The sequence below is a fragment of the Zingiber officinale genome, chromosome 8A (genome assembly GCF_018446385.1).
Source record: "Zingiber officinale cultivar Zhangliang chromosome 8A, Zo_v1.1, whole genome shotgun sequence".
NCBI lineage: Eukaryota > Viridiplantae > Streptophyta > Magnoliopsida > Zingiberales > Zingiberaceae > Zingiber > Zingiber officinale.
This window is the reverse complement of record NC_056000.1, coordinates 64,102,022-64,127,284: the sequence shown is the minus strand read 5'-3', so window position 1 is coordinate 64,127,284 and position 25,263 is coordinate 64,102,022. Positions and strand designations below refer to the sequence as shown.

The following is a 25,263-nucleotide window of genomic DNA, read 5'->3' as shown; positions in this document are numbered from 1 at the left end:
GCGACGAAACCGTTACGCAGCACGCTGCTTTACTTACTCTGACGCCGTGGGCACGCGGCATCGCGTGATGCCTTCCGGGTCCCGTGCTGGTCACGTGCTTCCTGCTGGAAGTCTATTCGCTACCGGCCGGCGAGGAAGAAATCTAGGGAATATTCCGTCGCCAATTTCAATTTCGAAGGAACAAAGAAATATTATCGAAATTATTGGTATCGAATTTTAATTAAACTTTGAAGGAAAGAATCATTGACAAAAAAATTCGAATAATTTAGAAATTTATATATTTTCGGACTATGCGATAGAACAAGTAACACCATATGCGGGCAGCCCGTCGCCTTCGGTCAGGAGGAAGGTTGTCGGACGTCCTGGTCGGTGGCCGCGGCGGCGGCGGAGAGGGCCGAGGAGGGGGTGGAGGAGGCGGCGGAGGGAGGTTTGGAAATGGGGATGGCGAGGACGGTGGGGGCGTCGTCGCCGGGCATGATGACGAGGAAGCGCTCCTCGAGGAGGGCAGGGACGGCGGTGCCGGGCTTCCGGTGGTCAGCAGAGGGGGGGTCGCCGCCGCTGTCGGCGGCGTCGGGGTCGGGCTCGGGCTCGCCGGCATCGAGGTAGCTGGAGAGCTGCCAGAAGGAGCAGGTGAGGATGAGGAGGGCGACGGCGATGAGACCGAGCATGGCAGCGAGGCCGCCAAAGAGGTACGGCACGGGCGAGTGCCACGGTGAGTGGGGCCCTCCGGGGGCGGCAGCGGAGGAGGAGGGAGGCGAGGATAGAAGGGAGGCAGCGGAGGAGGGGTCGCCGTCGCCGTCGGCAGTGAAACCTGCGGGCGTCCGCATGTTGCCGTGTGTCGTATGCGACGGGGCGGTGAGTCGATGAGGGAATGAGAGGAGTCGATAGGAGAAATAGGGCCTATTTATGGCAGCAGGGAGGTGTTGCTAAGCATGACATTTATGAATAAAATTATGCAAAATAATATAAATTTATTATATTTTCAACATTTGTCGAGGACACGTTAAATTGTGAAATTTTAAGACAAACACGTATCTAATTTTTAGATTGTCTGAAAGACGATCTTTTTTTTTCTTCATTTTACTCCCCGCTAAGTAATGTGCTACTGTATTAAAAAAACATCAATATGATATGGGATTAGTGTTGATGATATATAAATCTTAAAATACATCGTGTTGATTTTTAAAATGTAGTAGTATTATTACGATGTTGATTTTTAAAATATATAGTAATGTCTTTAAATGCAAACACTCGAGTGATTAGAGTGATTGATTGCAGGATAAAATGGGAAAGAAATACTTCCTTTGAGAAATCCGAAAGTTTGGGATAAAATGGAAAATAAATACGTGCATCTTTTGAAAATTTCACAACTTCCAGTGCATCTTTGGTTGATTGTAGTTATTCTTTAATTTTAAGATTTATTAAACCTTAAAATTAATTTAACATAGTTAATAGGCCAATTTACGGGGTTTATTTTTATTAGCCAGCACTCGTTTTTTATGTTAAGGTAGATCAATTTTACTAAATTTGAGTTGGCTTAAATTTAAATTTCGATGTTTACCAATATGTAAGATAGAAATCAAGTAGATCAAGGGACGATCGGCTACTTATCTAGAAAATCCCTAACTGGAGATTAGGTGGCAATAAATCTCTAGTTGAAAATTAGGCAGTACTGAAAGTCTTAGCGGGACTAGGTAGTCAAGACCTAGTAGAAAACTAGGCAATGGAAGTCCTAACTGGGGTTAGAAAAAAGGAAAATTCAAGTGAGTCAAGGAAAAGTGTACGTTGGTAAAGGAAAGTCCTAATTGTGGTTAGGCAAGGGAAAGCCCGAGGTTAGTCAGGGTGGAAGTTTATAGAATGACTAGTCCTAACTGGAGACTACTGGAGACTAGGCAAAAGAAAAATCCAAGTCTATCAAGAAGGACTGTACTTGGTGATTAGAAGTCCAACGGAAAGTTGACAAGGGAAAATCCAAGTGGATCACGGAGGGATCGGACACTTGATGAAGAAGTCCTAACAGGTCAAGGTTGACTGGATTTTAGGTAACGAGAAATTCCAACAACTCACGGTTGATCGGATATTAGGCAAGGGAACCCTAGATGTATCAAATGAGTTAGGATTAGACAATCAATTAGAATAAGTCAATCAATTAGAGCAATCAATTAGGAGCTTTTCACGAGAGCACAGTGAGGCTAGGAATCGATTGGTCAATCGATTAGGCTGAAATTTAATCTCTTGGCCAATCGATCAGCTTGGTTTCATAAAAGCAAAAAAACACTGTGAATCGATTAAGATATCAATTAAGTCTATTCCAATCGATTGAGCTAATCAATAGAGACATTTTTAGCGAGAGAATGAAGAGTTTGAGAATCTATTGGGGCAATCAATTAGGCTACTTTCTCTCGCAAACACAAAGCATCCGAATTGATTGTAACAATCGATTAGAAGTTGCCGAATTAATTAGTATGACTCACCAATCAATTAGATGTTTGAAAAAGAGTCATTCAGCAAGTTTAAACGAGCAAATCTTACGTGGCATTGATTAGAAGGCGTTGAAGAATAGAAAAAGGTTTTCATGGACATTTTGAACTACAACAATTTACGACAATTCTTGAATTTTGAACAATAAGTATTGCTGCACTTTCTAAGCATTCAAAGATGAACGAAAGCAAAAAAAAAAAAAAAAAAAAAAAAAAAAAAAAAAAACACGCAAAGCAAAGTTTATTGTTATAATCGTTTTCAATTTTTTATGTAACCTAGTTTGCGATTTCTTATCATATTCTTGTATTTAACTTGTACGAGACTTCTCCACCTCTAAAAAGGAGATTTTCATAATGTATCTATGAGTGAGAAGTGAACCCTTAGATTAGTCACCTCAAAAAGATGAATACCAAATAAAATTTAGGATGTTAAAATTATGAGGATTTTCACTTCGAGTATCCGTTGTAAATCATCATCAAAGAAGCAAACGTAGTTATTCATCCCCTCTAGTTCTCTACGTGTCCTAACAGTATCTAATTCTTTTGGCCGATTAATTTTAGGGATGATCAGCTTGGCGAAAATTTTTTATTAGACATCAAAGTAAATTCAAAAATGTTTGCAGTGGACGGTCCACTAGAAAAAAATAGTTTAAAATTTAACAATCTTTCAACTAAAACTAATTAAGGGAGGCAAAGTAAAGTATAAATAATTATTAAAATTAAATTAATACACCCTTATAATGAAATATAGGAAAGCGAAAAAATTTAATCGAAGCAAAGACCACACGACACGCTTGCGTTTGCTTGTCGGCTCATAGTTTTCGATAAAACGATGCTTGGTATTGTATTATTGGAATTATGTCATCGAATGAGGCTTTTTTGGGTCGTAATCTCATGATATTAAATTTGGTAGTTGGATTCAAAGTATGAATTTAATCATATAAATAGTTTATTACATTTTTATTTATTTATGATTATTGATTATTTTTTTATTAATGAGAAAGTTTCATTTCTATCTTTACTCTTTCAAAATAGCTCTTGAACTTTTAAATTATTAAAGATCTCCCTTAGTAAAATACTAAAATGTTCTATAAACTTTGTTAAATGACTTAATGAGGTTAATAATTAGGGTGCAAGATCAGGAGAGTCCCTGCAAGTTCATTGATGGGGTGAGCTAAATCTCACATGTTTAAAAGGTGGAGTCTAGTTCATCCCACTAATAAATGGACATAGATCTATGACTGAACTAGGAATCTTGAACCAAAGGATCCTATCCGGGTGCAAAACGATAAGAATAAGAATATCCAAACTCAAGTGCATGTTAAAAAATTGGTGAACTTCAAGGTAAAATAAAGAAAAGTTTTGACAAAATACCTATACGGTAAAAAAAGTCCAATTAGGGAGTAAAATGAGAAAAAAAATATATCCAAAGTGAAACTCAAGAGGGACGTACGATTTTGAAACAAAAACAGAAGATAAACTTGGGATAAAATAAAAATGTTCCTTTCTTAATTGCTCCCTAAAAATATTAATTAAATTAATTGATGAGTTGTTTTGCCTTGTCAAATTTGCAAGTGAGCAATTAAATGCTATTTCATGATTGTTGGCAACCAGACTACACGTGTCAAATGGCAAAGGATTCCAATTCGTGTTCGAATTTGAAAAAATATATATGTGATCAAATAAGATTTCCGGTAGTTTTTTTACTACGTACCTCATCATTATGATGGCTGAACTTCACCAAACCCACGGCTCCACCACTTTAGTAGTTGCCTGCCACCTAGGGTGCGGGACCCACTTTCAAAAGCCAATCCCTGAGCAAAGAGACAAACACTTGAGTACGTTAAGGACAGCCCTGTGGAGATGGAACAATAATGGTGGGAAAAGAGACCATAATTCTAATACAAACAAGGCTAAATAAATGAGAATGGAAAGAAGAATAAAGACCACAGTTTTCAAACAAAGGTTTGGATAAGAAAGGAAGATCATTGCCACTTCTCCAACTTTGCAATGATTAATGAGAACACCTTTTTTTATATATATATTTTTTTAAATAAAATTTTAAATATATATATTATATTTAGTCTAATAATAATGTGCTAATTTAATTTTTAGTAAAAAGTAACTGCAAATACTACTACAATGTTTGAGACGCCCTCCTTTTGATTTTTACTAGTTTTTTGTTTTGATATCAGATGAAGAATAGTCTCACAACTCATGAACAAATAAAAAAACCTGCACTTAAAGTTTGCAAAATATTCATATTTCTTATTTACCTCCTCAACAGCACAATGCCGCTGCAAGGTTTAAAATCCTTAAAAAGTTTTAAAACTACTATCACTTTACTAAGCTCTAACCATCAAAATTATTTCAACTAATAAACCACCTGATAATTCGTTTTATTTCAAAACATAATTGACTAATAAAATTCTTCTAAAAGTATCTTAAAATATATAATTAAAGAAAATGATGTTAATGGTCAAGTGGTGAAGTGAACACAGTTTAAAAGGTATTTTAGAGGAAAAAAAGGTAAATGACAAGAGACGCACGGTTTTCTTTTTCATAGTTTATAAAACTCTCATCAAAAGAGACATTTTGATAACAATAAAGGAAAACTTGGTACACAAAACTTGTGATTCAAATCTGTGACCTTCAAATCACAAACAACAATTTTATTGTTGCGTCAAGACTCTCATTCGGGCATTTTGATAACAATAAATTTTCATTTAAAAAATTAAAGCATGACAAGCGAGATGAAAATTTCTCAAACTAATCATTATTGGGAGAGGTATATGAGACAAGGACTAGGTGCAAATGCTAGTTGGTGTCACAAGCTGTGGACAAAACTTTTGAGTGTTTTGATCCTTGCCAACCCTGAATGAATGATGAAGTGTTGGCTCTTGTGCTACTTGACATGGAATGCAATTTCCTCAAACCTAAACAAGTTGTAGTAGGAGCAAAATTTTCAGGAGCAAACATCCCGATTCTACCCCCCTGCAAACACCCCGATTCAAATCATTCCTAAGCCTATTGTACAAAAGTATATCCCTAACAAAGCTTAAGTCGCCTGTTGCCTCACAAACATAGTTCTAAAAATGGAACTGACAAGTTTAGATTCAATTATCACTAGTTGAGCCAATGGATCCATCGGTGTCAACTTAGTCGTTGATCATGTCATGTTCATTGGTCAGACCAATCTAACTCAATTGTTTAAATTGCAAATCTATTGATTTTATTCATGAAGTATACATTTAAGTAACTAAAACAACTTAATTCAAAACATCAGTTTTCCTTGTGCGACCATCAGATGAGCCAGATGATCGAACCGATTTTTACAAATAGGCTCACAATGTCTAGAAATGGAATTATGCAATGACATGATCATGGTGGCACAAGGCCAAACAAGATAAATTAAAGATTGCAGAAGAAAGGAGATGCTGCAAGTCTCTGAACACTTTGCTTGACAAGAAGATGAAAACAACACAAAACAGTAGGCTTAATGGCTGTCAGCCTCAAGAAAAAAAGAAAAGCTTTAATGACGAAGGATTTGGTTAAACTTTTGTAATTAGGGTTCGACTTTGGCTGCCCTATCAATCGTAGAGCCCTGATGAGACAGGATATTGATATTAAAGCCTATACTGTGAGGATAAGACCAGTTGTTATCATAGATACTTTACACACCAGACTAAAATGAAAGCACAGAGACCCTAATCTCATTTTCAGATGTTCTACTGAAGTCACCAAAGTAGAGTCAAAGATCGGTCATACAAGCATCATAATAATTTGAGCCAAGTGAAACACAATTGCACTGCTTTCTTTTTTGATATCATCTACACCCGAATTTAGTTTGGCAGGATGAGCATACTGCAACTCAAATTTATTAACAATAATCATGGTTGAACCATACAGACTATACAAGTCTTATTCATCTGTGCTAATGTATATATGATATCTCAATCAACTCAATAATCAATGAAATGATGCAAAGATGTGAGCTCGATCATCAAATTAGTGGCTTATCTGGACAAAAAGAATTGTCTAGCTAAAAATAAACATCCCCTAAAAAGAAAAATTCTACATTCCCCCCAAAATATTTCTTTGCTAATCGACCAGAAACTTGAAGTTATCATCCTACATGACCTAATAATTTCTAGACAAAATTGAAGGCCACTCCAAGAGGGCAAAATCCTTGTTTACATGATATCCCCATGGCAGCGGCATAGAAGAAGAGCATTTGAAATGTTACAGACAATACTTGTTGAATTGTGGCTTATGAGCCACCTTGGTGGCCTAAAATCCAAGAGTAGCATGATGCAAAATGGCTCATGCCTTCTGATTGTGTGTGATGTGCCTGATACGAAGAAAATATGTAGTTATGGCTGATAAAGATCTTTGGGATCAAAAATTAGTTTCAGCTGATCCAAACAGGATTCTTAGTATAGTTTTTTTTTTTCTAAAAAAAAAGGTGAAAGAAAATGTTAAAAAAACAATTGTAAATAAAACTTCTACACCGTCTCATTTCTGTATGCTATTGCTGTCAGACTTGAATAAGAAGAATGGCATCTCAGCCAAATCTTCAAAGTGCTTCACAAAAAATGTTTCATAACAAGTAAAAGCCATTTGTAATTAAGAACTCTGATAATAAATTACTGATGCATAATAAATCATACTACAAAACTTGGCAATTGGCAGTATACTTACCTGACCCAGTGCACAAAATTTTCACTCTCCGTTTATAATAAGTGAATGATAAGGTACTCTTTTTATCTCCACAAATGACGAATACTCGGTGTTCATTGACTGCTTCCATGGTTCCCCATCCATTTGCATGTATGCATTTCTCCACTCCCCACCTCTGATCTCGAGACGAATAGCTGAAGCCTGATCAGACAGCATTTCATAGGACTTCAGAAAACAGAGCTAAATTAATTCTAACTTATTGTATAGACAGTGGAAATTACAAGATTTTAGTCTACTATGTCACTGGTTTGGAAAACTCCTACTTGAAATTCTTGTTTCTGTGAACTGAAACCAAATAAAGCATTTGGATGTTGACCTGTTTGTATGTGCATGCAACCATCTCCTCAGGAAACAGAAAATAGAGTACTAGATCAGTGTCATAAGTTAGGATGACTGCCTTGGTACTAGGTTTGACTTGTTTGATTTGCAAGTAGAGGGAGGAACCATTGTTTGGAATTTCTTTGGACTTAGAAGAATTGCTTCTTCAGACATGAGAATTGAGTCTATGAAAAGGTTGTGTTGGCATAATGGAAAAGAGACTATCAATTTCTCCTCTACACTTCTCTACCCTTCTCTCTTCTTCATATTTCTCTACTTCCTCTCCCACCTTCCTTTCAATATTGCACCTCTATTATTCATATTTCTCTAATTTTGATCTCTCCTTACTTCCTTTCTTCTAATCTTGCATATCTATTCTTCATACTTTATATTCTTTTTCTTCCACTTTTCCCTTTTCCCCTACTTATCATATGTATCACGTTGCTCATTTGGTGGTATATGTCAGTAGGACCATGAAGATAAGGAGACACATTGCAGATTTTGGTGGCACTTGAAGCAGAAGGATAATGGATTTTGTTCTTCAATCACCTACCTCACTGAAAATATAGGCAACAAGACCAATATGTTGAATAATGAACATGGTAAAATGATGATCCATACCTGTGCAATGTGTTTTGCAGATATAATTTCAACCATAACAAGTGAAGCATGCCACCCTTGCTTGAAGCCAAAGATCTCAAGCAGGCCATCGTCCATTTGGGCTTCAACAAAGCCTCTCTGAAAAAGAAATACCAAAGTTAAACACAAACGTACATTCAGTCCAATATGAAGTGACAGTGCAGAAAATTTAAAAATATTAATATCATCAAAAGCTATAATGTCCATTTTCAAAGTCCCTTACTCTCGGCAATATAAGCAACAAATTAATATCTTCCTAATTTAAAAGCTGTGCTCTTATTCAACACCAAAGGATACCAAAAAGATATAACCCTAACAAAATTAAAGCCGCACATTGTGATAGTGCTTTGATAGGAACCCAGGGCCTATCACGTGAAAAAAAAAAATCAAAAGAGAAGAATGCAAAGGGGGATAGGGTGATCACTTCGAGGGGATCAGCCTCCAATAATCAAATGAAATTTATTAACTAAAAGGGAAATTACTTGTCCTCCAAAATTACAAAACGTCTCTTTAAATAGAGACCTAAACTACCTTTTCAAAAGAAAAGGGCTAAAAGAAAAATAAAATAAAAATATATTTTCAAGAGAAAATGTCTTATTAAAACTTATCTTAAAAAAAGGAAAAGGTCTAAAACTTGTTTTAGAAAAAGAAATAAAGTTAAAGGATTTATTTGAATAGATCCATTAAAGGATCCTATCATTCCACCGCCCTTCAAAACAACCTTGTCCTCAAGGTTGTTTTATCAATAAACTCTGGAAATTTTTCTCGAATGGTATCATACAATTCCATGTTGCATCATCGATAGATAAATTGTCCCACTGAATTAATAGCTCAACCGTCGCTTGATTGTTCTTCTGCACAAGTCTCCTTTCTAAAATAGCATAAGGTTGAAATTTAATTTCACCATCTGAATTCATTTCAGGAAGGTGTTGTTGAGGAGTAATTTATCGCCTAATTTCTTCTTTAAACAAGACACATGAAATACAGGGTGTATTTTAGAATCTTGTGGAAGCTCCAAGCGATAAGCAACAGGTCCAATACGCTCTATCACTTTATAAGGGCCATAAAATTTCGGTGACAACTTCATAGAGGTTAAAGGACGAATTGAAACTTGTTTGTATGATTGAAGTCTTAGAAAAGCCCAATCTCCTATTGTAAATTCTCTTTCCGAACGATGCTTGTCGGCCAGTTGCTTCGTTCTTGCTTGTGCATTGCATAAGTTGTTTTTCAAAAGTTGCAATATTTGGTCCCTTGTGCGTAGGTTTTAGTCGACTTGATGCACATTTGTTGATCCACGTGTGTATGAGCTAACTGATGGTGGTACACATCCATAAACGACCTCAAATGGGGTAATCTTAGTAGCTGAGTGGTAGGTCGTATTGTACCACCATTCTGCCCATGGAAGCCAACGAACCCACTCCTTGGGTCTATCACCAGTTAAGCAACGTAAATAATTCTCTAAACATCAATTTACCACCTCTTTTTGTCCATCAGACTATGGGTGGTAGGATGTGCTAAAATTAAATTTAGTGTCTTGCAATTGGGATAATTCTCTCCAAAATTTACTTGTGAATACCGGATCTCTATCAGTGACAATAGATCTTGGTAGATCATGTAGTTTGATTATATGGTCAACAAATGCGTGAGCAACATGGGCAGCTGTATAAGGATGCGATAATGAACAAAAATGGGCATATTTTGTGAGACGATCAACGACCACCATGATAGTAGTTTGTCCTTGTGAAGTGAGTAATCCATCTACGAAATCCATGGAAATGTCGGTCCATATTTGTTCAGGTATGGGAAGGGGTTGAAGAAGAACTTGTCTTGCTACATTTTCTCCTTTGTTTCTTTGACATACATCACATTCAGCAACAAAGTTTTTGGTGTCTTTCTTCATTCCTTTCCAATAGAAAGCTCTTGAAATCCGTTTATACGTGCGTAGAAAGCCAGAATGCCCTACAATTGGTGAACAATGAAATTCCTCCAGTATTACTTCCTTTTCAACTGAGTTTGTTGGAAGGAAGATTCTGTTTTTATATCGTAAAATTTCTCCATCCCAAGAATAATGGAGTTCTGGCGATGAATTTTGTAATATGTTTTGGATGAGAGCCTGTGTCGCTGAATTTTCCTTTTGCTCTCTTTTTATGTTGTCCAAGTTTTTGCATGTTACTAAAGATATAGCAGCGAACTCTATTTGGTTAGGAAGGCGAGATAAAGCATCAGTTACTGTATTTTCTGTTCCCTTCTTGTAAATGATTTCATAATTATATCATAAGAGTCTCTTGATCTATTTTTGTTGATCCATATTTGAGATACGTTGATCCAAGATGAACTTAAGACTCTTATGGTCAGTTCATATTTGACAGCGTCGGCCAAGAAGATAGGGTCTCCATTTTGTAACGGCATGTATGATAGCCAACATTTCCTTGTCATAAATTGACATCTGTTGATGTAGAGGAGATAGTGCTTTGCTAGTAAAAGCTAATGGTTGTCCTTCTTGCATAAGTACTGCTCCGATTCCAACTCCGGATGCATCGGCTTCAATGACAAATTGCTTATTGAAATTAAGTAGTGCAAGAACTGGTGTTGTCGTCATAGCCTCCTTTAAATTATGAAATGCCTTTTCTGCTTCAGGACACCATCTAAATGCATCTTTCTTTAACAGAGTTGTTAGTGGAGCATTAATATTTCCATAATTTTTTACAAATTTACTATAATAACCTGTGAGACCCAGAAAACCACGTAATGTCTTGATATTCTTTGGGGTGGGTCACTCCTTCATAACTAGCACCTTTGAAGGATCAGTAGCTACTCCTTGGCTTACAATATGACCAAGGTATTCCACCTTAGTTGTCCTAAAGTTGCACTTAGATCTTTTCACAAAAAGAGAATGCACACGCAAAAGAGTGAATACTTTATAAAGGTGATGCAAATGATCTTCGAACAATGAACTATAAACAAGGATATCATCAAAGAAAATCAAAACAAACTTACGGAGGTAAGGCCTGAAGATATCATTCATCAAACTTTGGAATGTAGAAGGTGCATTAGTTAAACCGAAATGCATGACTAAAACATCATAATGACCATCATGAGTCCGAAAGGCTATTTTTGAAAGATCTGGCTAATAGATCCTAATCTGATGAAAGTCTGAGCAAAGATCCAACTTTGAGAAGAATGAGGAACCTCCTAATTCATCAAGTAATTCATCAATGATGGGGATAGGGTACTTGTCTTTCGCTGTAATTTTATTGAGTGCTCAGTAATCTACACACATTCACCAACTTTCGTCTTTCTTTCGTACAAGCAGTACTGGAGAAGAATATGAACTTACACTTGGGCAAACAATACCAGTTTGAAGCATCTCTTGCACAATCTTCTCAATTACCTCCTTTTGTATGTAAGGGTAGCGATAAGGCCTAACATTTGCTGGTGCACTCCCCAGTATTAGAGGTATACGTGTGAACGTGATGGAGAAAGTCCCTTTGGCTCAGCAAATATCATAGAAAATTTTGAAAAAAGTGCGTCTAATTCTTGAGGGGTATGTGAGGTACCTTTAGGATCCTTGGTGATGAAGAGTTGCATGAGAAAAATGGAGCAATATTTTCTTTAATAATCGCTCTACCTGATAACTACCGATTGATGTGATAGTATCTTAACTCTTGCCTCTGATGCAAACTTCTTTTCCTTGATCTTGGAAGCGCATTGTTAGTTGAGAGAAATTTCATATTATGTCTCCTAATATTCTCAACCATTGTACTCCAAGTATAACATCATATCCATCTAGGGATAGAAGAAAGAGATTTGTGATTAATTTATAATTTGGTAAGAAAAGTTTAATATCATCGCACTTTCCTGGACTTGTAAGTGATCTACCATCTGTCACCTTAACATCAAATGTAGATGCTTGCTCTATATTTTGTTTAAGCCTTCTTGCCAAGGTTGAGTCTAGAAAATTGTTGGTGCTTCCTGAATTTATAAGTGTCATTACGTTATTTTTTAATGAATCCTTTTACCTTCATCGTTTGCGGAGTTTGTAGTCCTTCTAAGGCATGAACTGATATTGTCATAAAGTCATCTTGTACTTCATTGATATTATCTTGTGTCTCACCTTCATCGAAATCGTCTTCTTCCTCAGAGTTCTCTATTGGTTCAATCATTAGTATCCTCTTTTGCTTACATTGATGACCACGGTGTCACTTTTCATCGCAATGCCAACATAATCCCTTTGTCATTCTTTCCTTGATCTCTTCTTTTGTCAATCTACAGGGTGTTGAATAATGTGATGTGTTTTCACGAATTACCTTGTTATTTCTTCTTCCTTCTTCATTGATCTTGTCTTCTTGTAGTCGTGCAAAGGATAAGGTGGCCTTTATAGTGTGGGGTTGATTCATTTTTACTTCTCGTCGTATATCAAGGCGAAGTCCTTCAACAAAAGTGTCGAGTAGTTGCTTTTCTGACCAATCACGAGTTCGATTAGAGAGTCACTCGAATCGTCCTTGGTACTCTAGTACAGTTGTAGTCTGTCGAATTTTGGCCAATTCTCCATCAACATTCTCATAATTGGAGGGACCAAATCGATTGATGAGTTCTTCTTTGAATTCCTCCCATTTTGGAGGCTCATGGCATGCTTCAAGCCAGTCATACCATTGGATGGCATCACCTTCGAGGTTTATAGATGCTAGTTCTATCTTTGCATTGTCCGATGTGTTGTGGAAGCGAAAATATTTTTCAGCCCGTGAAATCCATCCAATTGGATCGGTGTTCTCCTAGCGAGGAAATTCCACCTTCATACGTGGAAGGTTGTGCTCTCGATCTTCATTTGAATTCGCTCTATAGTCATATTGTTGTTGTCGAGACTACTGATTTATTCCCTTTTTGATTAGTATGCTTAAGCTGGAATCTGCTTCTAAACGATCCTTCAATTCTTGTACTATTGTGACCAACGATGCCACAATTTTTTCGAGTTTATCCATCCTTGTCTCGTGCTTAGCTTCAAATTCTAGAGCCCATTTGACGTCAGGATGAGATCCTCCGGTCATCATGTCAGAGTGGATTTTCTTCTCTTGAAGTCGGGTTAAGACCATGCGCTTGTTGGTGGATGTGGGCTTGGGGTGTTGAAGTTGTTGCGAGATATTATAGGGCGATGATGAAGTGAACGTGCTCTGATACCAAGTTGATAGGAACCCGAGGCTTATCACGTGGAAAAAATATCAAAAGAGAAGAATGTAAAGGGGGATAGGGTGATCACTTTGAGGGGATCAACCTCCAATAATCAAATGAAATTGATTAACTAAAAGGAAATTTACTTGTCCTCCAAAATTACAAAACGTCTCTTTAAATAGAGACCTAAACTACCTTTTCAAAAGAAAAGGTCTAAAAGAAAAATAAAATAAAAATACATTTTCAAGAGAAAATGCCTTATTAAAACTTATCTTAAAAAAAAGGAAAAGGTCTAAAACTTATTTTAGAAAAGGAAATAAAGTAGGATTTATTTGAATAGATCCATTAAAGGATCCTATCATGCTTACTGCTTAGCTTTAGGAGAAATTTTAGTTAAATATAGAATATTTATCATTCCAGAATTTCAAGTTGTACAAGCAAACAAGGAGAAGCATAAATAGTTGGCCTTTTGTCAAATTTCCATAGTACCTCATTATTTTATTGATGAAAAGGAAATTTCATTAAGTAAATAGAAGAAATGATTTTGATAAAGGGAAAGAACATCTAATGCAAGAACATTATAAAACTTGTTCAATTAAATGGGCTGTAGATTTGCTGCGTGATTTATAACTACTGATTGTCTTTACATTTATGGAAAAATTTATCTGATTCAGACAAGCATATTTTCCTAGGCTAACGTACATTCAAAAAGATCTAATAATTCTATGCAATAAGATTGAATCCGTTGATGATTATCTAATCTTATGAAAAAGAATTAAAACAAATGCTGTAAATGATATAAGATCTTTCTAAGAGGGCAGCACTGCTCTACTTGCCTTTTCAAGATATTCTGGTTTCAGATTACCCCAAGGATTCCTCCCACTTGCGTAATTGTGAAGATTTAGCATCACAATTGCCCGGACACTGCATCAATTACTAATTCTGAATAGGTTTAACTTATAAAGTAAAGAAATACATCTGGAAGCATAGAAACTTTCTGAGAAGCATCTATTAACTAGGTCCATACGCAAATGAGAAACAATGCATGAGCATAGCTACAAGGTTAACTTCAGTTGAAAAACAAACAGAGACCCAGAAGAAACACGGAAATTCTTTCGTGAATTTATGGGATAAATATTCTGATATTGAAATAAGAAACCATATCACTGATAGACATAAAATAAGGTTAATTTCATTTTGACCTATGCAATTCCATATGTTTTCTAATATAACCCCTAAAGTTTTACCTAAGTTTATCCCTCATAGTTTATAAAACTACTCATTTTACCCTGAATTAACAACAGTAGTTTGCCTCAAAAGTATGTGATATTTTGAGCATTTCACAAGATAACAAGAATTAAAAAATAAAATAATTTTTTTTTGAAGTAAACTTATTAGGTGTACTACCTTTGATGTTATTTTCAACTATCCTAAGGCGTTACAGTATTTACTTTTTCAAAAACACATATTTTATTTAAGAGATCTGCAATGCTTATAAGAAAAGTAGTGTCATGGGCATTTTGGGATGAATTCAGTAAAGTAGCTTTTAGGTTGTAGAGGGCAACTTATTGGGGTCAAATTGATTATAAAAAACAAACAGACAAAAAAAAACTATGGAACCAGATACAATAACATGTTCTTAAGTAACAAAAAAAAGGTGTGGTACCCACCTTGATGGAACAGGAATTTGTTCCCATTCTAAGCAATTAATCCTTTTAACTGATAAGCGAAGAATGTGCTTGAGTCCCCTGCACAAATTTAAATATCATGCAAACAAAAATAAAATGAGACATACCTTCAGCATCAATATTGTGTTACACACAAAAGAAGGCATAGGCAAAGTAGACAATAGCATCAAAGAGAACTTCAGTGACGAATGAACCGAGAATGAACATAAGTTTGAGATATTAAACCTTCTAGTCTTGGAAATGTGGTAGCAAATTAGTGAGACATATTCCCATTCTGCAACTATATTCAAAGGCTCCCCAATTGTCAATTACTTAGATATTTCTTTCTGAATTGTAGAGGAAATGTATTCTGTTTGTAAATAACAATTTTTGTTGGATTTCTCAATCAGCTTACAGAGATGCTCCTAGTATTCAACAATAAATATCCCAGATGAGATGATTTACGAAGAAAATATGGTATTGAGCAAGGTTTTATGGACCGGAACGATACGATATTGGTACCGTATCGTGCTGTGCCGATATAATTTCGATATTTTTTAAATATAAAATATATTAATTAAAAAATAAAATATTTAAAAAATAAACAATATAAAAAATAATCTTTAAAAAAGGGAAAAGATATGAAAATAGATAAATAAATAAAAATTTTATTATAATTTTTAAATTAAAATAAATGAAATATAAAATTAATTAGATAATTTTATTAGGTTTAATAAAGTCTCTTTAGATTATCTCCATAATAACTAGGAGTTAAATAAAATAATTAACCTAAGTTTAATTTTAAAAAATCTGAAATCCGACACCACTCACAAGCTCATGTGACTTCGGTGTTGCTGCGGGGTCGCATGACCCCTCAACCATGGCCGCGGGGATTGCGTGACTCCTCCAATATGACCGCAATGGTCGTGCGACCCCTGCAACGGATGCAGGGTCGCGCGACGCCTCCGCGGCGACAGGGGAAGGGTTATACGACCCCTTCGCTAGGTCGAGCAACCCCTCCACTGTGACCACGGGATCATGCAACACGTCGCGTTGACATGGGTCTGGTGCCGAGGTCGTGCCGGTGCCGATCGTCGAGTGGAACGAGATGTTTCGCCCGTTTCGACTGTCTTGGCATGGCACTTTAAACCATGATATTGAGAGGAATCAGCAACACAGCCAAAACAAAAAGGTAATGGTTGAAAAGAGGTGCAAATAAAGGGAGCTTCTATCTGAGTTTTTAGATTGTTGTGGTTACACAATGCTAAGAGATGATAAACAGAAGCAAAAAATTTTACTCAAAAAGATAAACCCACATACCTTAAATGCATTTGTGGTGTTTACTCTACCAAAATAGGTTCCTTCAAATTCCATATTTGACTTATTGCTTGCAGTCATTGTCATGTAAATCCATGTTCCATCAATTCAAATACTCCACTCCCATATTAAATCATTTGTGTAACTAGGTAAAATCCTGATCTCATCTTGGAAATTTTAGGGGATAGATATCAGTGATGGACACTTACACAAGCTGGAAATGTTACTGAGATATTGATATGATTCCAGAAATTCCAAAATGGTATGGAAAGTGGCCCACTTAGATTGTTATCAATTTTGATTACTGCTTCTCTTAATCCAGTTTCATTTGTCTGAGGAGCATGAATAACCATGCTCATTTTGTTTTTCTTTTACATTGTTTTCTCATTGAAAATGCAATGTTAACTCAGCCCAACATGCAAAACTCACCAAGTAAAATGATTTGTATAATTTCTTGTTTCAAGCTAGTCAGCAAATATCAAATACCAACCCATATGAATCACTGCAAAATGCATTGGATGATTGATTGCAACTAAATGTTCAATAATTGGTTCCAAGCGACAACCAAGCATGTGTAAGGATCTACATGACTGTGAATCTGTGATGCTATGGTTTATAGGGTGGTATAGGGAGCTGTAATGTCAATGTCATATAATAAGATATTTGATATTAATAAAAAAACTAGATGTACAACAAATTCAGTACAGTCTACTGACTACTGAGCCAATTCGTACAAAACAAATTAACAAAGAAAGCACAAATTTAGTACGCTGTAGTCTGTACGATGTACTGACTACATGCAGCACAAATTCAGTGGCATGGTGCCAATGCATATAAAGAAAGTTATAAGAAAGCATATAGAGCACAATTTTGTCAGATTGCTAAGTACTTCACAGTCAATATTTTAGCTTCAAATTTATGGTAGAGTTAAAGGATCACGATTGATGGTAGAAGAAAAAAAAAACAAACCTTAGACTTGGATCGCTAATGCAAGGAGTAAAAAACCATCCTTGTTTGCAAGTATAACCAGTATAAATCAGCTGTCAAACAAACATCAAAAGCTTGAAAGCTCAATGGTTCATGTGTAGCAAATTGAAGTATAAAAATAAGAAGCTTAAGAACATGGGGAAAGAAGAAAAATTGCAAGCAACCTTTAAATATAATAAACATGGTGAAGCAAACCTTGGCGGCATCTGACAATTTACAAATTACTACTGGGGAAAAAGAAAGAAACTGTATATAAGGTAAACCTTACATCCTGATGGAACTCTAACAGAAAAGTAAAATAAAATTTTAACATAAAATAAAGGCAAACTTGGGCAAAACAGAGCTATGTGAGTTCAATCAATGAAGAAAAGTATATCTTGATAAAATTGGAATGTTCTAGTCCCTGGTTTCAGTTTCTCATTTTTTAGTTCCATCAGAAGGAATGGTTAAGCACGGGTGCTGCAAATGTCATTATTGAAGTTCTAGGATATCTTTGTTCACAAAGAAAATGAAATTTCCAAACCTGGTCAGACAATAATTTTGTCACAGATCTGCAACAATTGTTTTGCAGGTCTCCTAAAATGTTCTGTATCTTTTCAGCTGAGTTAAGGCTTCCGATAAAAAATTAGATAGTTGTTGTTGACATCAAGCCATGTTAGATGTCCCAACTATTTGGGATTGGCTATATGGAAACAGACATATAGATCTTATCCTTGATTGAACTCTTAAGGTTCCAATTACATGGGTGAAATACATGAGGGAAAGGAGGGAAATGATACAAAATTACATAGAAAGCTCCATCATTTATGTATATTTTTGTGACCCTTTCCCTCATGTATTGTTTCCGGAATTGGGGCCTAAGTCTATATAGCTAGCAAAAATAAAATATAAGGTGCTGATGAAATGAATAATAAAGGAAGACAGAATAAATGGAGCAAAAGTAATAACTGTACCTTATTTGTTAATGGTCCTTGTGCAAGATATGGTTTTTCATCACGTAGTTGATGGAAATCGTATGCAACTTGAGCATCCATTCCTAAAAATGAGAATAAAAGGGCCTTTATAGAAAGTAGATATTTAATACTCAAACAAAGGAAACATTGTACACAGCAAGGACCAATGGAATCAACATCAAACCTGTATATATAGCCCTCATCTGTATGTATCACTTACTAGATTTGCATATGTATATATGTATGTGTGCCTGTATGTATGTATATCAAGAATAGGCAATTCCATTCTCTCAGAAAAAAAGAACACTACTCCGGTATAATATTAACAAAGCAAAAACTCATTCAATAATACAAAAGCTAGAAAGATTATGCAGGCATTTTATATTTTTACAACATTGTATATTAACTTGCAGGATTATGCTCATATGACATTCAATATCAATGTAAAAAAAAATGGAATTTAGTATTCTCCATCCTTACAGCAACATTTCTTTGCCTACTTGTTAGAGCTCTTTCCCACTTCATTTCTTGGTCTTCCAGTAGTCACTAACCAGCTTCACAATGAAGAGTAGCAGTGCAGCACAGTTCATCCATCATGTGGAGAAGTGACTAGCTCTATGCAAGCCGACTTCTATCCTTCACAAGCAAGCTGCCAATTACTGAAGAGCTTTCAGCAGTCCCAGCTCTATACCATAGTATTTTCTTGGCACCGAAGCAAGCCATTCATAAAGTCGGTCATATCTGACACTTTCTCTAGAACAACTAGGAACACCTCTGGACTTGAATATAAGGTTGCTATGTCTATTATTTATCTCCCTATGGACTTGAGGTTCTCAATCTTGAAGCACAAAACCTCACACGGCTAGAGCAGGTGGATTTATCCCTACCTTGAATTTGGATACGTCTCAATCAGATACTTCTCCGAACAGTCTATTTTCTGAGCTGAAATCTGTTTCTTCGTTGCCTGTTTATTGAACTATAATTTGTTGCTCATTTTACATTCATCTTCCACGTACTGCTGCCTAGTTTGTTAGATTTCATTCTTTTGTGTTGAGGACTCATCCCTATTAATAAAAAAAATTGTTCCGTTTCTCAGTATCCTAACATATCTATTGTCATGGGAAATTATGAAGGTTTTCTACCAATGTTTATTATTCATCAATGTAAAATTGTAAGTAGGGCCCCAGTATTATAAGTAGGGCCCTAATATTGTGTACCCAGATATCCCCCTCTACATATGCTTCTTATTCACAAGTAGGGCCCCAATATCATATATTACTTACAATTAAGTCCCTCACAATATCTACTTTTATTTCATACCCAGAATAAGACTATTAATTATACAGTGATGTAGGAAATTTCCTTCCTCTTTTCTTAAAGAAGAAAATTTTGAGGATCACAAGATTATGGTACACAAATGCTATAACTCAGCCAGTGCTCTAGGATAAGTTCAACTTTTTGAATAATAAGAAATACTGATGGATTTTCCTACAAGTGTTTGCATGGAGTAAAGATGTCATACCTATGCTAAAATAATTGTAGAAGGCTCCGTCAAAGCAAGTCATGGTTTCAGGTATGAGACCTTCGATGTACCCATCCTATGAGAAACAGAAGCAAAAAATTTAATAGCAAAGGAACTAAAAAAACATGCAACTAGACTGAAGAATGAAATGTTTGCTAATGCAGACTACTATTTTAGATTGATAACATATGATAAAGTACCTTGGAATGCCAAAAAATAGAGAAGGAATTTGCCAACTTGGAAAACTAAGGCAGAGTTTGGGTTGGTTATTTTTCCATTTTCATTTTGTGAGAAAAGGGAAAGCATTGTTTGGTTGGCAATTTCCACGTTTGTTTTCTAGAAAATAGAGAATGTCTCAAAGTCATTTTCTAAGAAAAGGGAAAATGCATATTTTTCAGAAAATGAAAATGAAATCAAACGCTCTCTAAGTTTCATTGTTACATGACAAAGGGCAAAGCTTAATTTATATGAACAATGATCAAACAAATTCCTCAGGTGAAATACATAATAAATTAAGGAAAATAGACAGGATATTGCTTCTTTCTCATACTGAAACATCAGAAGCACAAGAACCAAATCATTCATCGCCATAAATAAAAATTTAAGAAAATGCACATTGAATCTGTGATGTGATCCAAACATAATGCTGCAACCATGCTTTTCATACTTTAATGATATAATGGTATAAAACATTATGAGAAGCATGTGACAATTTTCTGGTGTCTATCTTGCAAAATTACTCTATTTTATTTAAACTTTTCAAACTGGTGCATGTTAGTACTCTTTTAGTTTTTCTAGAAGATGATGCTCTCCTATAAAGCATGTACTATAAAGCTTACTTTCATCAAAATTCAAATATACTCAATGCAGCATTAAATAAAGAAAAGGAGATAATTCAGTTAAAAGGAAACCTGCAGAATACTAGAATTACCGGTGTAAATGTACTTTCACCCAGATGTCTAAGAGAGTGTGGCAACTTTATTAAGTCTCCAACTGGAACCGAGACAACAATGTGCCAGCTGCATTTAGACAACTAAGAGTTTGACATGCACCAATACAAGTAATACTGATAATTTTCGCAACCCCAAATCGAGAATGCGGAAAGGGGAGCATGTTATGAGGAAGAAGGAAGAAAATTTAGTTAAAATGAATAGTATTTTGCAAGGAAATACGTACTTTCTTAGATAATGAGAATATAAACAAATTAGAGATACTAAGAAGAGTGACATACGAACAAAAAAAAGTAGTTGCCCAGAATTCTTTTGCAGAAACCTTGCACCATGTTAAAAATCCCAAGAAAATGCCTTTCACACACATTTGGCAAGGGTATCAAGTGCACCATGCTATAAAGATAAAGAGGTCATAATATATTCCTAATTTTAAATATTAATTTTGACTTACCTTTGAACTTAGTTTTATTTGCATTTTCATTCTAAATTCTAGTTTATGAAATCCAGCTCCACCAATTAATTCAAAGATTTCATTTCACCAATAGACTGAATTGTTATGAGAAATTAAGCATAGATGGCCCTGTGACATGCCTGATGTATGAGAAAAGCCTAAGAATTTATTTACAACATGTATTAGAATATAGATAATCATGGATTCTTTCACAACAATGCCATGGGCATACTATTTCATCTACCTTTTTAATAAATTGTGCCAATCAATTTAAGCACAGAACTATCTCAACAAGCATCTGTTATTGCTATGTTTTTCAAGTAGACCAACTGACGAATACATTTATATATTTAAACAAGATCAATTCTATTGTAATGAACTAATAAAATCTTTTTCAAGATCTTTCTCCAAGTTGCACATTTTTAAGACCTAAGGCAAAAGAGCATTATCTCAGAGTTCCACAAAATTATCAGGAATATCGTAATACTATTAGTCTACTAATCCAAATTGTCAAAAATATAATGACATCCTATGTTTCTTGCATAGAGAGAGCTTTACCTATCAAGACGACAAATAGGACCAGTAATTGCCTTGTATAATGACCTTTTCACAGCCGACCTCCATGTCAAAGGAAATGAACCTCCCTAAGTATACATGTTTTCACATATTAGAGTATGGATTACATGTTGAAAATGTAAGGAAACAGTTGAATTAGATTCCTACCCAACCAAAGCTCCTGGACAGGTCATTTCCTGTTCCAAGTGGAATGATCCCAATTGGAAGAATTGGCTCTCTGCTCTCTTCATAAAGTTGTCCAAGGCTTCCTAATACCCAACCTATTGTACCATCGCCACCTGCAACCTGTGGAGAAGATTCAGAGAGTAGTATTATCACTTTAATAAACCAAGATTAAGGCCTTCAGCTGATTTCCACATGCTTTCACACAATCATAAGAGATCAGATCAAAGGAATGAACCAAATTAATCATCACAGAGATTAGAATGAATGGTGATTGAATAGCAAAGCAGCAAATCGTAAATGCAATTACAGGAGCTCAATCAGATGCAATGTAATATATAACCACCATTTATTGCAGAAATCTGTTTGTATTTGCTTAAATTAATTTGAAACCAACATACCATGACTCTCATATTTTCACGAGTAGCCTTTGCACAATCATCACCTAGATCAGCCATCCTCTCCAAGCATGCCAAACCAAACTGAACAAAATCAGAAGGCTTTGTAACTGAAAGATCAAATACCTGTATATTCAGTTAACTGTCAGAAAGAATATCTTATGACTAACGCTACAAACAAAAACACCCATGTAATGGAAACAACTAATGAGTACATGGCGATTCTAATTAGAAGGCATATGAAAGTTTTCCTCAAAATTCTGCATAAATGCTATGAAAAGTTGAATTTAAAATGTAGATCAGGGACCAGTTAAGAAGGTATATGAAAGTTTTTTGAGAAGTACACAAAAAAAGTGTAAGGAGGAAAAAAGAGAAATCTGATACACTTACTCTCATGATAAGAAATCTGGTTTCATAGTGCAGCATAAAAACAAAACTTAATGCACTTTGATGATAGGAATCCTAGTTTCACAGTGAATCAAACTAATACTTCATATGAGAACTTAGAAATCTGCATGCTGTAGTACAAAAAATGTTTATTAAATTCACCTTTCAGAATAACAAGTTTACCTTCTTCCCCTACCTGTTTTACTTATACAGGGAGATAGTACTATTTCCCAGGATAAAAAAATGAATAAATAAATAAATAATCAAATAAAGGTATTAGGAAATTAACTGCTAATATCATCCTAAAGAAACAAAACTAAAATAATTTCACCTTCCTTCTTAATTGATCTACCTTATTAAAATAGATGGTAGGAATACTGCATACTACCAAAATGAAAAGAAAAGGCAAGAAAATGGAAAACAACAAAGGTAATACCAGTCATTCCATCAACTGGAAATAATTTCACCTTCCCTCATCGCCGGCCTGAGAGCGAGATGAAAGGAGGTAAATCAAGTACCGAGTAACCTCTTAGGTGGGAGGACATTTAATCCTCAGGGGAATGAACCCGCGGGAATCGACACTTGCCCAATAAAGCAATTTTGCCACCCGATTACCAACTCAACTACACCGTGGGGCCAATTTTCATCCAATCTAGAATCATGCAAACATTGCCCCTAATATTTTCCAAAACTCGCAGAGCGATACTTTCTTTATCTGGCGATCTAACGTTCTTTTTTCTTCATTCTGTTCATAAGACGTGCTGTGTTGCCGTGTTGGGTTAGAACACAAAACCAATTAAAAATCAGCTGGGTGCACTAGCAATGTGTGACAATAGAGGATCAGGCAGGGCAACATATACAGTCTGCCGAGAAGTAAAGCTCATGTATATATTCTAGATGAGCTAAATCTCTTTAGTCTGATCGAATCAGGTGCCATAACGATCAGAGGGTCAAAATCTATAGAACCATGAGAGAAAAAAAAATAGATATAATGCAGGAATGACCCGACCTGATCCGCGCCGATCAGGTTCTCAAGCCGTCCTTTGAGGACGGAGCCAAGTCGTCCCCCGCTGCGCGAGTTAATAAAAACCACCAAGGGCGACTCCGGCGGGTCCTCATCCTCCCACCCGACCTCCCTCGCCGCGGCCTCCGCCACCAATCCCGCCGCAATGTTCCTCGACCTGACAGCCTCCACGATCGCCACCGCCAGGCGGTCCGGAATCATGACCCTCCGACGGAGATTGTCCTTACCGACCTTCCCGAGGCCGCACCCCCCGAGGGAGTAGTCCTTGATCGAGGAGGATCTCGAAGGGGGCGCCGAGTTCCGCGACGGGGTCGAGGACGACGAGTCGGTCTCGCAGTCGGTCATCGAGGGCGTGGAGACGAAGGTGGTGAGGGAGTCGGCGAGGTTGAGGGTCAGGTACTCTTCGTCGTCACTCACCGTCGTCGTCGGGTCGGACACGGCTATCGCCCTAGATCGATCGCTGGAGGAGGAATTCAACAATGTGAGGCGGACATGCTTCCAGAAGCGAGTTGGTTTCGATCGAGGCATGATTCCTCTCCTTCTGCTCGGTCGGTGTCGACGACGTCGGTAAAACTGCGAGGAAATTTCATTAACCTCCTAACGTTCCTCCTTTTTTTTTTTTAAATGCCCCACCCTTTTACCGTAGAAAAATGAAAAGAATATTTTCATACTAAATTTATTTATGTATAATAATTTTGATGAATATAGCAGAAAAGGATAATTCGGTGATCCTACCATAATACTTTTATTGTTGAAGACTGCAACTGAGCATTAAAATGTTGCGACTTTAATTGTATTATATATGTATTTTTAAGGGACTCTTATACTATAAATCTGTTATTGTGCTCGTTTATAAGCATCTAATTAGAAACGGTAATTTACTCATCAACCCATTTAAAATTTTAAATTTATTAAAAGACGTATTTAAAATTTTAAATTTATTAAAAGACGTATGTTATTTTACTATTTATCAAAAAATGTACATTTTCAAATACAATTCATTTTTTACTCTCTTGATAATCTGACTTTTTCAATCATTTTTCTTTTCTCTATCATTTTTCTCTCTATTCTCTCTATGTCTTTTTTATCAACATGCAGAACATATGAATAACATTACATAAGATTTAGTCAATTTTTTAATGACATTTTAATACATTTGAAGAGGTCAAAATAAACAATGAATAGCATATTTGAACTCCTTACAATCTCAAAAATTCACTGAAACTGAAATGAGTGTAATCGGAGCTCTTTAGATCCATCAGTGGGTTCTAGTCAAAACTCACTGATGGATCTAGAGAGTTCCGATTGCACCCATTTTAATTTCTATGAATTTCTAAGGTTTCAAGGAGTTCAAATATAATATTCATTAGTTATTTAAACTTTTCAAAGTTGTTAACATGTAACAAGGAAAAATTATCAAAAAGACCCACGTTATACCTAATATGAAATCATATTAGGCCAACGTGGGCTTGATATGAAATTATATTAGACCCAACTTGGTCTTTTTTGACGATTCTTCTATTTTA

The 25,263-nt window shown here is 35.9% G+C and overlaps 2 protein-coding genes across 2 annotated transcripts; both read right to left on the bottom strand.

Annotated features, from left to right (window-relative positions):
• Positions 1-255: 255 nt before the first annotated feature.
• On the bottom strand, positions 256-899 carry LOC122011607 (protein GLUTAMINE DUMPER 2-like). The gene has a single exon (XM_042567989.1). It carries the CDS (start codon positions 825-827, stop codon positions 339-341), a length of 489 nt encoding a protein of 162 aa, XP_042423923.1. The 5' UTR covers positions 828-899; the 3' UTR covers positions 256-338.
• A 3,088-nt stretch (positions 900-3,987) lies between these two features.
• LOC122009304 (diacylglycerol kinase 4-like) lies at positions 3,988-24,326 on the bottom strand. The gene is made up of 13 exons (XM_042565415.1): positions 23,723-24,326; positions 22,330-22,452; positions 21,914-22,051; positions 21,749-21,834; positions 20,721-20,808; positions 19,790-19,865; positions 18,268-18,350; positions 17,297-17,367; positions 15,014-15,091; positions 14,180-14,267; positions 8,160-8,276; positions 7,182-7,361; positions 3,988-4,294 (listed from the first exon to the last, which is right to left on the bottom strand). Exons 1-12 carry the CDS (start codon positions 24,263-24,265, stop codon positions 7,203-7,205), a joined length of 1,650 nt encoding a protein of 549 aa, XP_042421349.1. The 5' UTR covers positions 24,266-24,326; the 3' UTR covers positions 3,988-4,294; positions 7,182-7,202.
• Between the last annotated feature and the right edge of the window lie 937 nt (positions 24,327-25,263).